General features: G+C 42.3%; 1 protein-coding gene across 6 annotated transcripts in view; it reads left to right on the top strand.

Annotated features, from left to right (window-relative positions):
* Positions 1-3,378: 3,378 nt before the first annotated feature.
* Positions 3,379-16,535, top strand: part of map7d1b (MAP7 domain containing 1b) — a 40,312-nt gene continuing 27,155 nt past the window's right edge. For 4 of the 6 annotated variants that reach the window (XM_047819622.1, XM_047819619.1, XM_047819621.1 and 1 more), the window contains exon 1: positions 3,539-3,734. In XM_047819622.1, coding sequence (XP_047675578.1) covers positions 3,677-3,734 — 58 coding nt within the window. In that variant the 5' untranslated portion in view covers positions 3,539-3,676. Of the gene's footprint in view, positions 3,735-16,535 lie in introns of all 6 variants that reach the window. The other 2 variants (XM_047819620.1, XM_047819618.1) reach the window with 1 other exon arrangement.

Genomic DNA, 16,535 nt, shown 5'->3' with positions numbered 1-16,535 from the left:
CTTGTGTGTGTGGAGTTTGCATGTTCTCCCCGTGCCTCGGGGGTTTCCTCCGGGTACTCCGGTTTCCTCCCCCGGTCCAAAGACATGCATGGTAGGTTGATTGTCCGTAGGGTGTGAGTGTGTGAATGAATGAGCGTGTGTGTGTGCCCTGTGATGGGTTGGCACTCCGTCCAGGGTGTATCCTGCCTTGATGCCCGATGACGCCTGAGATGTTTGGATAAGTGGTAGAAAATGAATGAATAAAATGAATTGTTTTTGCAATAATTTTTAATCTCTTATCTTCAGGAAGCGCTTTATCCCTGCTTTGAGCCCGATCTAATCCTGGGACTCCCACTTGGACTCTGTTGCTCACCCTCAATATGTACTTTATACACAATTTACAGTAAGATGTAAGAGTAAGTTATAAAGGAATGAAGGGTGTCGACTATAAAGAAAGTGGGTGATGCTGGTGACCAGGGACCAGACTTCCTGTTGAAAAGCACTGACTCGTCCAGCTTCTGGTTTTCCTCACATATATGTGATGTTCATGTGACTCAGGGTGAATCCCTGCAGCATTTTTCCTTATACACCTTTCTGCAATTATGTAATCTGCAATAAACATGGTGCGAGTGCAACCAATCCCCAACTTTCAGTTTATTCCAGCATCAAACAGTGCCGAGGTCACAGCATGTCGTCATGGCGACGCTTCCTCTCCAGCTTCTCATATTTCTGACCTGTTATATCCGCCGTTTCGGTTTTAAGCCCTGTTGAGATGGGATTAGTTTATTACGGGTAGTGCATTTTTTTTACACGTTTCATCAGCTCTAAAAGTCTCGCATCCAGACAGCAATAAAAAGACCAGATGAGGAACGAGTTTCTGGCAGGTTTTTACTTTCTACAAACCCTGATGTTTATGAGGTGCATGAGTAGAGAGACCCTGTGCTGGCTTGTAATATATTTCAGTGTCAAAAGGAACTATTATAATGTCGTGACATAGCATCTGATCGTCAGGACAGAAGACTTTGTAGTTTGGAGAAAAACACTTCAGCCTGTCGTTTCTGACTACAGGAAGTCCTGTGGTGATTTATTTTTATCTGAATATTGTTCCTTTATCTCAACTCGCTACACACAGAACGACGACTTGCTCCCTTAAAGCCAGACGCTTCAAATAAACATGAGAAGAAAAAGTCTTTCTCTGCACCACACAAGAGTCGAGTCCCTTTTTACACTCACACGTGTTCACTGTATGGGTATAGTATTGGGACACGCCCCTTAATGATCGAATTCATGTGTATAAAATCAAACACCTAGCCTATTGTTTGTTCTAAAGTGCTCAGTGAATTCAAGTGTGGCAATGAGATTAGTCAGTGTGTGAAATCTCATCCCTGCTAGACAGTATTTCACAGTCAACAAGTCGACTGTAAATGTAGTGGTGTTAATAGAAATTGTGAAAGTTTAGGAACAGCAGCAAAACCAGGTAAAGTCACAGAGCGGGATCGCCAAGTATAAAAACCTGCAGCAGATGCTTCATGGAATGTGGCAAAATCATTCCTTCTTTCCTTCCTTCCCTCCCTCTATCCTTTCTTTTCTCTATCCTTTCTTTACTTTTCCTTCCTTCCACCCTTCCTCCCTCCCCTTTCCCTTCCTCCCTCCCCTTTCCCTTCCTCCCTCCCTCCCCTTTTCCTTCCTTCCTTCCTTCCTTCCTTCCTTCCTTCCTTCCTTCCTTCCTTCCTTCCTTCTGTTGTACTTTGATGTATTTGTGTGTGTGTGTGTGTGTGTGTGTGTGTGTGTGTGTGTGTGTGTGTGTGTGTGTGTGATTAGATCTATTCCTGATCATTTATTCAGGTTGAACAGAAAGCCCCTGAAATGAAGGAAGTGATTAAAGCAGGTATGTATTAATTAAACATGTAACTAATTACACTTTTTCATTTTTCCCAATGAAATCTCCGGAGACTTTCCTGACGGAGATATAATGAAGTAATAAAGGCTTTATTTCACACCGTTGAGAACATCTTTAATTTTCTAACACAGCATTTCCATGTACACTGATTTCACATATTATTATTATTATTATTATTATTATTATTATTATTATTATTATTATTATTATTATTATTATTATGTAAAAAAATAAACATGTGGAACATTAATGCACGTTATAGCAGAAATAAGAGATTTTACAGGTTTCTCATGAAATCAGACTCTTCTGAAATTATGCTTTGGTCCTAAATAAATATAAATGGATTTTCTTTTCATTGTAATTACATAGACTTTATTTATAATTAATCATTTACAACATTTATTAGCAATTTAATAAAAGATAAAGATTTTAAATGTGATCAAACATATTAAATTATTCCTTGCTATGAATAGATTAAATAAGACACTTTATGTCTGATATTAAATTATAGATATATAATTATTAAATACATAGTCCTCTGGACACACCGACGATAAGCTCCACAAAATATGTGGATTGTGACAAATTTTACACATCATTTTTTAAATAGTAGATAAATGAAATCTAAAAAAAAAAGAAATAGTGAAGTTAATATAATTATAAATAAACATTTTTGACAATGAATCAACATTTTTATAATTATAAAATTAGAATTATTTATCTATTTAGATTTCCTTACATTTAAATAGGACAACAAATAAATAAATAAACAGAAATAAATCATAAATTAATAAATAAACACAAACAAACAAATAATTTATTAAATAAACACAAATAAATGAATAATTAATTAATTTGACAAGCACATACAATAAACAAACAAACAAACAAATACATACATACATAAATAAATAAACACAAATAAACAAACAAACCATTAAACAAATAATTAATTAAACACAAATAAACACACAAACACAAATAAATGCACAAACAAACAAACAAACAAACAAATTCATTAATTAAAAAATAAATAAGTAGTGGTAGATGGGGCTATTTGTAATTATTTCGGGGGGAAGCAAATGGAAATTATTTTACCTTAAATATAAACCAGGGATCATTATTTTATAAAAAATATTTTGCAGACTTTCACTTTTAAACATCACAACATGACATCAAGTCCTTTCTATTTTTGCCCAAGTGAAGAATTTCTTCCACTGCTGCTGGGACAGAGAAGAAGAGTCTTATGTACAGGGGGGTGTTAAAAACTGTTGTATTATTTTACTTTATTTGCAGAAAAACACAGCAGGAACACACAAAATTCATTTTAATATACTTGTTTTAATTACGTCAATGTGCCTTTTAACGGCGACTTGTAAGGTATTTATATTGTTTGTGAGGTTTTTATGAACGTGACCTCCCCCCTGTTTATTCCCGGTGAGATGGTAGAGTCCGGTATAGATCGGCTGTTCCTCTAAGCAGTTTCATTGCGGCGGGTTGGCAGGGTAACGGTGTGGGGTCTGCGCTCGGTCTCCTTCTGTTTTTATACTTAATTTTAACCATAAACGATTAAAATAAACACAGATTTCTTTTATTTTCCGAAGCAGGACTGTTTGTTGTTAGATTACTCGGTGATAAATCTGTGTTTGATATCGTAATTCGGTCGGAAAGCCGCTTTTGTTCGTGTTTGCGGTTTTGTTCCTTTCTGGATTTGACTGATGGAATGACGGAGTGTGTGGAGGAAGAGCAGAGAGCTTAAACACACACACACACACACACACACACACACACTGGGACATGGAGAACAAAGATCTGGAGATGAGCTTGGAGGAGAAACTGACTCTGAGTGATAAAGGTAAGGAGCTGTAATGTTGTGCTGATTAAAGATGTGAGATCTGCTGGACTTTATGAAGTCGTGTCATGTCCTTCCTCTGACTCTGAGCTTCCTCCGGCATGAACACACAGTCTGGGACACACCCTGAGACTCCTGTTACTGTGGTGGGACAGAGGTGTGTTTATTGTACAGCTGGGATAAATAAGATTATGTGTTCTAATGGGATTCACACACACATACACACACACACACACATACACACGCACACAAGACACACATACACACACATACATACACACACACACATATACACACAAACACATAAATAAGATGATGTGTTCTAATTGGATTCACACACACACACACACACATATACACGCACACAAGACACACATACACACACATCCATACACACACACACACACACATACGCACAAACACATAAATAAGATGATGTGTTCTAATGGGATTCACACACACACACACACACACACACACATACATACACATACACACACATACACACATACATACGCACAAACATACACACACATATATACACATACACACACACATACACACACATATACACACACAGACACACACACACACACATATACACACACATATACACACACAGACAAACACACATACGCACACACACATATATACACACATACACACACATATATACACACATACACACACACACACACACATATATATACACACACAGGCACACACTGGGGTTTCCTACTTTAAATTTGATTATATATGCTATATTCGTGGTCCAAGCACCAAGTGCTTCTGTTTCTTTTTCTTTAGTGGGGAACAAATCCTTCTATTATCTTGTTATGGTCTCTCATATCTCCTCTATTTAGTAGGTTTATTTTTAATGGGGGTCTAAGCAGCCCCAGTCTCCTTCTTCTTCTTCTTCTTCTTCTTCTTCTTCTTCTTCTTCTTCCTTAATGGTGGACAAATACTCTCATATCATTCATATTCATTATATTATTTTATAGGAGCCCAGTCATTTGTCTTGTTGTTCTGTGCTTCTTAGTAATGAAGTAAAACCTTCAGTATTTAGGCTCAAACTCAGCATCCTGGTCTTAATAAGTCCTTAATAAAGCAGTTAATCACTTACGAATACAGAAAAAGCCCTCAAGAAAACCGTGACACTACACAGTCGGGCATCGTATCCTGTGTACTTCGTATACATAGCTCAGGGGTCCCAGCACTCTGTAGTGGGAATCTTCATCTTCTCTATCTTCGTGGTTCTTCTGTAGAGTAAGTTCTGCTCGATCGTGTCATTCCTTTCCGTCTGTACACGGGAAGTACGTAACTTTTCGATTGGTAACTTTCTAAATTATTTACAAAAATATAATAAATTCAGATTTTATCTCTTTATTATCACATTTTATTATCACATAGAAGTTTGAATATTTTGCTAAAATGTACATTTCGCATCTGGGAGACTTTTCTGAGCTTTCCTGAGTTTTTTAAACACCTTGAGCATTCATTCATTCATTCATTTCATCTTCTACCGCTTATCCGAACTTCTCGGGTCACGGGGAGCCTGTGCCTCTCTCAGGCGTCATCGGGCATCGAGGCAGGATACACACTGGACGGAGTGCCAACCCATCGCAGGGCACACACACACTCTCATTCACTCACACACTCACACACTACGGACAATTTTCCAGAGATGCCAAACAACCTACCATGCATGTCTTTGGACCGGGGGAGGAAACCGGAGTACCCGGAGGAAACCCCCGAGGCACGGGGAGAACATGCAAACTCCACACACACAAGGCGGAGGTGTGAATCGAACCCCCAACCCTGGAGGTGTGAGGCAAATGTGCTAACCACTAAGCCACCGTCTCCCCTCCCCCCCACCTTCAGCATTATTATTATTATTCTTATTATTATTGTTATCATTATTATTATTATTGGTCCAAGCACTGGCTGCTTTGTTGTTTGTTATAATTATAATAATTATGGTTATTATTCCTGGCGATGAGACGAACTAGCACGCCGCATGCAGGCAGTAATTTGAGGCGTGTTCTTCAGCTCGCAGTTGGGAAAAAGAGACACTAATTCAGATCCTGACAACAAAATAATAACGACGTTGACGGACGCCGTCGGCTTCAGCTTTTTTTCCTTTTCCCTTTTCCCCATCAGCCGGCTGTAATTTGAAGGATGCTGACGTTGCACGTCTGCGTCCTCGCTGCAGCTGCAGTCGGAACCTCGTTCAGACATTTTTACGATCTTATTCCGGATTCTAGCAAAGCGAACCCTGGATGTCAGGGGATGCGTGTTTGTCGAAGGAGTGCACGAGGATCGGTGCACACTCCCAGGGTTTTAACAAGGAGGATCTGCCCGAGGGGAAGACGTGAAGGATAGACGAGAGAGGGAGAGAGAGAGAGAGACAGAGAGAGGGAGAGAGAGGGAGGACATAAACACATTCCTTTTCCATGACTCTTTCCAAAGTAGACCTGCTCTCACAAAAAGGTCATCATCAAACACTACAAGGCTTTACCTTATTTATTTATTTGTTTGTTTGTTTGTTTTTCGTTAAGGAAAAATCCTTCCCAGATTAACACAATCGTGTCTTACATGCTGCTCATAAGCATTTATAACACTCCTTTACACCGTATAGCGGAACATGCCTTGCGATCACAGACAATAGACGATTATATAATACGGCGTCAGGCTCGTATAAGTTCGACCTTCAGCTCGTGCGCTCGAGTTACACTAACAGTGTTTAACTCAGTGACCAGACCGTGTATTTTTATTGTATCGTGTAAAATCGCGAGATGGACTCGAGTGCACCGCTCATAAATATTCAACATGTGGGCGTGTCTTAAGCTTTCCTCGTTTTTATTTTCTTTTCAGTATTCTTTGGTGTAGCGACTTATGAATTAGTGTCACTGGCATCCAAACGCGGCGAATCCGACGTGTACGTGCAGCTCCGTGTAATCTGTATAAACGGAGGTTGTTATCGAGAAAGTACATAACGTTATTTTATTATTAACACAGAAAAAAGTTAGCCTTAGCATGTAGCTACCTACTATCATGTGTGTTGATAATATATCATATTGCGGTAAAGTAAAAGTGTATTAAACATCAGTATACATAAGGTACACTATAAAATGCGCTAACAGTAGCCCCGCCCCCAGCCCCAGCCCCAGCCCCTGACACAAGCGGTTCTTAAGTCTAGACCAGCAACGTTTTGGTGCTACTTAAGAACCACTTTTCCTGGTTCGGTGCCGGTGCTTTGGCGATTGAAAAAGAAAGAACTGGTTCTAAATTAGGCTCCGAACCTGCACTCAAACTGCCTCGGTGGTAAAGGGGCAATGGACTCTCGATCTGACTCTGGCTGTGACTCAGGGTGCTGATCAGTGAGTCAGTCATTGGGTGAAGTTCCGTCTCGGTAGTCAGTCAGAAAATACTTACAAAGAGCTAGAACATTGGCTCCCTAAAAAAAATCCCACAATGCACCACACGAACCAGGCAGAATTCCCAGATTCCTGGGAGGCTGGACGTCATATTTTGTGGGAGGAAAAAATGTCTGACAAACGAAAGCAGCTCGTTCTGGTTGACAGAACTGTTCTACGTACGGTTTATTTACGCGTTTAATGATCTCTATCCTACGATCCCGCTACACAGAGGATCGAGACGCAGTCCGCGTATTTCTTCACCGTTTCTCTTCACGCTGTTTTATTGTACGTCGGTGTTTGATTTGAGCGTTTCGAGGAAATGAAACTCTTGTCAGCGTCTGAGCAAGTGACTCGTGAGTAGAAGCAGAAGGAATCTAAATACACAGTGACGCTCCACGCTGCCAAAAACCCACTCGTTCTCTTAAACTCTTACATACGTAACTGACGCATCACTTCCTGTCACCGAGTCAGTTACTGCCCAGTTTCATTGAGGTTCGGTTTCTCAGACAGAAGCAGAGCAGGAAGTGTGTAAAGCATCAGAGGAATACCTGACGAAGGAGAGACAGAGAATTCCTGGTGGACAAATGTGTCTGCAGTATTCCAGGACTCCCAAATAGGAATGTTCACTCACCACCATATTATACCGCCAGAGAGTTTCCACTGGGATGTGTGTGTGTGTGTGTGTGTGTGTGTGTGTGTGTGTGTGTGTGTGTGTGGTACAACAGTAAGTGACTCTGTACTCCATCATCAGGGGCTTTATGTGTGTTTGTGTTTGGAAAAACTCGTCCAAGACCAGACATGTTCAAATAGATACCTTTACCTGTAATAACTGGAAGAAACATTTCTCTCTCTCTTTCTCTCTCTCTCTCTCTCTCTCTCTCTCTCTCTCTCTCTCTCTCTCTCTTTCTCTCTCTGTCTCTTTCTGTCTGTCTCTCTCTCTCTCTCTCTCTCTTACTCACTCTGTCTCTCTCTCTACCCCTTTCTCTCTCACACTCTCTCTCTCTCTCTCTCCCCCTCTCTCTGTGTCTCTCTGTCCCTCTCTGTCTCTTTCTCTCTCTACCCTCCCTCTCTCTCTGTTTCTCCCTGTCTCTCTGTCTCTGTCTCTCTCTCTCTCTCTCTCTCTCTCTCTCTCTCTCTCTCTCTCTCTCTCTCTCTCTCTCTCTCTCTCTCTCTCTCTCTCTCTCTCTCTCTCTCTAAAGAAGCAGAGTTACTCTCTCTGTCCCGAAGGTGTATCATTTCTTCATACGCTGCACCGATTTGCAGCTGATAACAACTTCAAACACATCAAAGAACAACTCGTTTTTTTTAATCCATTTCCGGTTACATTTAATACTGTGAACAGTTTCCTTTACAGTTTTTTTCTCGATTGCTAAAACACATTTCTTGAAACAGTCGACCATTTTCTCAGAACTGTAAACACAAAGCCAAATATTTTGGAAATAAATTTCCAAAACCTCTGACTCTTCTGGCAAAATCAATGTCACCACAGGACAATTCCATAGCCTCTAGAAGACTTACCCCATTTTATGGGTTTCGGTCATAGACCTTCCACCGCCACGCAGAGAAAAATTCCTCGATCGGGTTTAGAGAAGGGCTGTATTGTGAAAGGAAAACATTTAAGGATTGCTGGTTGATATTGAACCATTCACGTACACGGACACTCCGGTGAAAGCTGACATTGTCCCAAACCACCACATACTGTACACAGCATGCACTGCCTGCTGATAATCCTGGTGCTCACGCTCAAGCAGAACAACTCGAAGACCACCCAAAGATGTTCAGTGTTATATGGCCCCAGGGTTGCATGATGGTGGAGAACCCCACGGTTACTTATGGCTGCACAAAGGGTGACATTGCCACCACCACGCTGGCCAGGGACAGCCACGATGGCACGCCCACAGCCCCTGCACGATGGCACTTTGGCCAATTATGTTCCTGCCTCTCCCTGTGTAAAACAGGATACATACAGTAATTAGTTTACAGTAGTAAGTGATACAGAAAGACAAACTTCTGCAAGTGTATTTGTATACACACCTTGTGGGCAAGACGTGGCCTAATGGTTAGAGAGTCTGAATCATAATCCTAAGGTTGTGGGTTCGAGTCTCGGGCCAACCACGACTGAGGTGCCCTTGAGCAAGGCACCGAACCCCCCAACTGCTCCCCGGCACCGCAGTATTAATGGCTGCCCACTGCTCCGGGTGTGTGTTCACGGTATGTGTGTATGTGTGTATGTGTGTGTGTGTGTGTGTGTGTGTGTGTGTGTGTGTGTGAGTGTGTTTGTGTGCACTTTGGATGGGTCAAATGCAGAGAACGAATTCTGAGTATGGTTCACCATACTTAGCCGTATGTCACGTCACCTTACAGTATTTGCGTACCCTACACTAGTATAAAGGGCAGTTTACAGTAACGGTTGGCTAGTAGCATAGAATTGTACTGTAAGCGTCAGAGCTGAAAGTGTCTGAGTGTACACTCACTTGTACATATTGACATCGTAGTTCTTCGACCCGTCCTGAGTTGCGCTCAAAGGGTACTCCGTACACTCGCTTTATGCGTAGCCTGTTGTGTTTGAGGACACGATCAATGGTCGAAAGGCTGACACCGTTCATTCCTTCAAAGTCTGCATTGTCTTCAACAACTCTTTCCTGTGTTTCACGCAGGCGGATTGCATCGTTTCGAAAGGACCATATCAACAACGAGAGCCTCTTGCTGTTGGGAGAACTTACTGTACCAGTCCTTCCACCCGCATGTTGTAGTCTTGCAATACTACAAGAAGGGAACATGCTTATTTCCCCCCAGTCACTTTTTTTTTGATGACAAAGATTATGTACTGGCTCAAATGAATACAGTAAACTTTCAATTACTGGAATGAAAAGAAACATTTAGCTGTTTTCTCCTCTGAATGTCCTGACAATGGTGGCCACAGAGAATCTGCTCAAATTGGGTTGAACTCGTAGGCCTGCTTCCCTCATTGTCATACCATGAACAAGAACATGGTCTATGGCTGTTGCTCGAATATCATCTGAAATGACTGCTCTTGGTCTTCCTCCTCTTCTTCCTCCTCCTCCTCCTCTTACTCTTAAGCACTATTCGGACTGGATTAGTTTTACGTGGGGACGTGGAGTAATGCAATTTTACCTCAGGACGTCTGTAATATTAATTGGCCGATTCGCACGGGACAAGACATCTCAGTAAAACTAGCAGAAGTGGGAGGGGTAACTCGCTTTACGCACCACAGTAACCTCCTTGTCATGTGCATATGACGTTGCTTCCTGTCATCACGTGCGCAAACAGACAACATGGCACCTCCATGCTTGAAAAACGCGCCAAAAACTTTTAAACAGGAAATGACGGAATTTTACCGTACATATTTACAGCGGGTCTATTCGGACGGGATTAGTATTACCTGAGGTAATTTTTCCGGACCTTTTTACAGAAGGTAAAAGTCGCCATAATATTTACTGACATTGTCCGTAATGATTACCGAGATGGCACATTCGGACGGGACTAAAATCACAGAGAAGCTCTGGTAATAATTACTTTACCCCCACGTCCCCACGTAAAACTAGTCCCGTCCGAATAGGGCTTTACTCTTCCTCTGCCTCTCAGATTGTTTCCCATCATTCTTACATCCACCCAACACACCCGTGCCCTCTGAACTGGCTCATATTCCGGGCAATTGGTTTAATTACATCATTAGAAACAATTTTGTGTGTTGAGTCATTGTGTTTTACAGATGACAACCGTGTTGTAGTCGTGTTTACCGTTTGCCGCGTGTGTTTACCAATTTGCAGCACAAGTGCATCACTGTGCAAAATGTGTTTAGTGAATGAGAATGTGTTTAGAGTTTTGCCAAAAGAGTGTCTGATTTGACAAACTGGTTTCGTTCACTGGACATTTGATTCAGAGAATGGGGTTCAGTGTTTTAGCAATCGAGAGAAACTGTAACAGCAGCTATAAAGTGTAAAGTATAAACCTCCACATCTTGTCGTTACAGACAAAGCCTAAACGCTCTACGACATTAGAGACTCGTACAGGAAACGTCTTTCTTTTTTTTGGTATGTTTTTCCTTTAAATCAAGCATCCGGTGTACCGGTTACCATAGAAACGTAAGTCCACCGTCCACGATCGGATTTTAAAAGATTTTACAAAAGCGATACATCTGAAACCGACGACTGCTTGTACGAGCGACGAAACAGGAGGAGCTTCATGTCCATCAAACGTCCGTCTACTAAAAACATGTCGGTATCTAACAGCCATCTCAGTGTCACAGCCATAACCTCACACCTTCTGGCCAATCAGAATCCAGATTGGAGCAGCACCGTGGAACTGTACCGTGGGTGAAAATCCTCATATGAGGAAGCCACAAGGAAGCAGGAGTACATTTTGGAAAGATTCCAACTTCAGGAAAGCCTTTGTAAAACCTTATAATGTGTTCCTTCCCCTCCTCTTCCTCCTCCTCCTCCTCCTCGTCGTCTTTGTCTCCAAGCTCTCACAGTTCCTGATGAAACATTTCCTGGCCGAGCTTCCAGTCTGCATGACCGATCGGAAATTCGAGTCTCTGTGCCAGAGGTCCAACTCAGCACTACACTGTCCACGTGCTCGCGGATATTACAGATGGTGCAAAAGTTTGTGCACCCCATGTCACAAGAAATTGCAGTCTCCTCCCTGCATGTGAGATTCTAGTCGTTATACATGCGACAAATCATTTTAGTGAGTTTATTCGAAAACATAACCACATTACGAGACTTTATAAAGCACAGACATTTTATAAATAAAAATCTATTAAACGTTTTTAAGTTCCTTATGGTTTATGTGAATTAGTGTGTAGTGGAGGAGTAAATTAATGACATATTCTGTAGATACATATTTATTGTAGACTATAAATGATTAAAGTCTCACGCTGGGGCACGACGGAGTGAACAGGGTTTAGGAGACTCTCTGAGACTGGAACAAACCATTTTGCTGATGGGGGGGTCTGATCATGCGAGACTACACACAGACGTGTTTACACTCACAGTCTCGTACCGGTTCACGCCTCGGCAGCCACCAGAGTCCGATTACGTCACATGTGAGAGTCACACATGGTGTTTAAAGAGTGCAGAATTTCACACAGCTCAGCAGATGTGATGAAGAAGCTGACAAGCCTAATAGCAGGATTGATAGAGTCAGCTGAGTCAGCGTTCCCTCCGCCGGACCTTCGGACATCGGGGCATTCAATCTGATGTAATGTTAAAGTTTCGTTAGCATTAATAACAGTTACAGTTAAGGAAATTAAGGTGAAATGAATAACCAATTAAAGCAGGAGTGTGTGATTTTTCAGGGCTGTAAATGATCTATAATCAACATCAGAATGTGTTCAGTGTCCCGTGTCTCCGGAGGCTGGTGAGGGAAAGTGCTCTGACAGATAAACAGCTAAGCGTAGCTATACATGGATAAAAATGATCAGCATTGCTGTTTTGTAAGGGAATAAAATGTCTCATGACATCATGTCACAGGAAAATAATCAGCAGTGAAGCGTAACAGTGACTTCCACACCACCGACCGCCGATTATTTAACACGCAGCTCTTACTGCTGCCTCCCTGACTGTTTTGATCAAATAAAGCCGAGGAGGAAAGAGGAAATCGCTCCCTGGTCATAGCGGTTCGCCTGGATGGGCAGGAGCGAGTGAAGCGGAGGGGGAGAGAGGGAGAAAGAGAGAGTGAGAGAGAGGAAGAGAGAGAAACAGAAAGACAGTGAGAGTGAGGGAGAAAGAGTAAGAGAGAGGAAGAGAGAGAAACAGAAAGACAGTGAGAGTGAGGGAGAAAGAGTAAGAGAGAGTGAGAGAGAGAGCAAGAGAAAGCGAGTGAAAGAGAGTGAGAGAGAGAGAAACAGAGTGAGAGAGGGAGGAAGAGAGAGTAAGAGAGAGCGAGAGAAAGAGAGGGAGAGGGAGAAAGAGAGTGAGAGAAAAAGAGTGAGAGAGAGGGAGAGAGAGAAACAGAGATAGAGAGAGGGAGAAAGAGAGGGAGAGAGAGAAACAGAGAAAGAGAGAGGGAGATAGAGAGTGAGACAGAGTAGGAGAGAGAGTGAGAGATATTGTCTCTCAGAGTTACAGCTCTTCCCTGTGACATAAAGGGTCTCAGAGGAAAATCTCCATGCGGCCGCTGCAGCTCTGTTGACGGTGTGAATATAAGCGTCTGAGCCACGCCCACTGACGCTCCACCTGACCAATGACTGACCACCTGGAGCCACGCCCCTGAAACCCCACCTGACCAATGACTGACCTCCTGGAGCCACTCCCCTGACGCTTCACCTGACCAATGACTGACCACCTGGAGCCACACCCACTAACACTTCACCTGACCAATGGCTGACCACGTGGAATAATTACAGGGAAATCGTTTGTTTTCCATTTCAAACTCTGATCACATAAAAAATAAAAAGTTTTTCATGACACAGAAAAAAACAAACATTCAAATGATTTAATAAAAGTCTCCGATGTACAAACCAACGAGTGGTATTTAAAAGGAGGGAACATTATGCAGTATTAATGAATTACTGATCAATAAGTGAGGAATATTTCCAGGAAAATAATCAAGGACACGAATACATGATCAAGAGAATGAGCTGTTACTATAGCAACCGGTGATTGGCAGCTGCCGGTATAGAAAAGTAAGCGACCAATCAGAATCCAGAATTCAAACGCTGCAGACTAAAGTGTTCGTGTTTTGTTTTATTTCTCATTATTTGGCACTAAGGCTAGATATTCGAGACGTCTCGGCGTCGTCTCGCGTATCGCGACCCCTCGTCGTTCTCCTCTTTCACTCATTTTGAAATGAGATAATTGTGGGAATAAACGACAGCTCGAGAAGCCGCAAGAAATGCAAATCCTGTCCAAACACTCATTGTGTATGTAAATATATGCAGATGTATGCAGATAGGCAGCACATTTGTACTTCTGTAATTAGGTACAGTTGTTCACGCTGAGCTTTGTTCTGTACTGGGATTGTTTCGTGATGGATGTTTATTGTGCTGTGGAGTTTTTAGTTCTCCGGGTTCTCGACGCGCGAGAAACGTATCGTCTCCTTCAGAGATTCGTAAAGGAAACTTTAAGGACATGACTTCCTGAGAGAGAGCCGAGGGTGCACAACGAAGCCCCGCCCACTTCATGGCACAGGAACTAACCGAGCATAGCTTCGTCGATCAGACCGTCGTTCTTCACGTCTTTTGAAAGCCAACAGATGAAAAGTAACAGACTTTCTAGCTACTGGGAATGTTTTATGATCCTGTCCTGATGAGGAAGCGTCACGTTCACGCCCTGGACAACCGGGAAGGACGTCTTTAACGATCACAGCGGCTGTGGTGTTGTGCTGCTCTCTTCTGCTAGCTTCGTACGGTGAGGTGAAGATTATATAGTTTAGATAGTTTAGTAAAGGCTGAGTTCTGAAAGTCCGTATCGCTGCCTTGTTGACACGCCCACTCCATTTTCTGACCACACCCCCTCCCTCTCTCCAAGCATCTGATTGGCCCGAACTGTACGAGGGAGCATTGTATACGAACTTGAGTTCAATTTACCAACAGTACCATCAATAAAATTAAATAATATAACGGTATAAAAGGCAGGACACTGTGTGTGTGTGTGTGTGTGTGTGTGTGTGTGTGTGTGTGTGTGTGTGTGTGTGTGTGTGTGCGGTTCAGATAAAAAAATGTTCTCAGGTTCTTTCTTCTGTGTAGAGTGGAGTGTAGAGTCACTGACAGCTGTAGCTCTGTGAAGTCGTGTGTGTGTGTGTGTGTGTGTGTGTGTGTGTGTGTGTGTGTGTGTGTGTGTGTGTGTGTGTGTGTGTGTAGGGGTTTGTGAGCTCGTCTTCTCACCCACTACACTCATCACACTCCCAGGCTGCTAAAATTAGTGTCCCAGCTAAACAAATGGAGTCAGGATGCCACACATGCACACACACACACACACACACACACACACACACACACACACACACACACACACACACACACACACACACATCAGCTCGGGTTGGGGAGAAAGCAACAATCTGAAAATTCAATAAAACAGTAATCAAAAAATCCAGTTTTTCATTGCACCACTGAGTGTGTACTTTTATGAGAGTAATAATGCCTGCATCATAACAGCATCATAACAGCTTCATAACTGCTTTATTACAGGTTTCTTATGACAATAAAAACGAGCACATGGTCAGGACTTAAATAGCTTTATTGCCATGACAACATCATCTAACACACGTACACACTTATCAGAAACACAGGAGGGTCAAAGAACACGTAAACGTACCTCTTACACACACACAGATATGAGTGCATACACACTTCCTGTTCTTCCTATGACATCATCTATAGGGCAGCAGTGGTCTAGAGTTCAGAAACTGATGCAGTTTCTCTGAACACAAACACACACATACACACTCTCTCTCTGCTAGTGAAACACACACACACACTCACACACACAAACACACACTCTCTCTCTGCTAGTGAAACACACACATACACACACACAGGTTTTACGCCCTGTATGAGGTCACAAAATCATTACTGTATATCATCATGTCTCTTGTCTATAATACAGGCTTCTTGAAGCAGCCACACAAACCATACAGCAAAGAAATATGTTTAATTTCTCTTTAAGTCTATATTTAACTGCAGGAGAGCAGATAACTCGGTGTGTGTGTGTGTGTGTGTGTGTGTGTGTGTGTGTGTGTGTGTGTGTGTGTGTGTGTGTGTGTGAGAGAGAGAGAGAGAGGGAGAGAGAGAGACTGATACACTTGCCAGGATGTGCTCATTAGGTCATTGATTTCAGTTTGTGTTCTTTGTTTGTGTTTGTGTTTGTGTGTGTGTGTGTGTGTGTGTGTGTGTGTGTGTGTGTGATTCATGATGTATTAGAATTTTGTTTCCTTCCTGCTCTTGAAGATAGAGATACATGTCTGTGACTCTATCTAACACACACACACACACACACACACACCGTGCAGGCTGTGTTTGGAGAAAACAGGCGTCCGGTTGCCATCTGCACCAGCGCATAGCCCACATGCCTGAGGCCTCACTGACCCAGATTCTTTACACACACACACACACACACACACACACACACACACACACACACACACACACACACACACACACACACACACATATCTGACCCACTTTAACCTCGACATTATGATGTGAACTCTGATACTTATGCTTAGGAAAACACCAATAATCTGTTATACTGCACTACACACACACACACACACACACACACACACACACACACACACACACAAACACAAATGGTTCTATCACTTGCTTTAATCTATTAAAGATTATTATATTGTAGACGAAACTTTATCGGCTCTTTAAGGAACCCATATTCATCCTGAAGCCGTAGAGAACACTTTT

This window comes from Tachysurus fulvidraco, chromosome 10, assembly GCF_022655615.1.
Source record: "Tachysurus fulvidraco isolate hzauxx_2018 chromosome 10, HZAU_PFXX_2.0, whole genome shotgun sequence".
NCBI classification, from domain to species: domain Eukaryota; kingdom Metazoa; phylum Chordata; class Actinopteri; order Siluriformes; family Bagridae; genus Tachysurus; species Tachysurus fulvidraco.
This window is presented reverse-complemented; position numbering and strand designations above follow the sequence as displayed.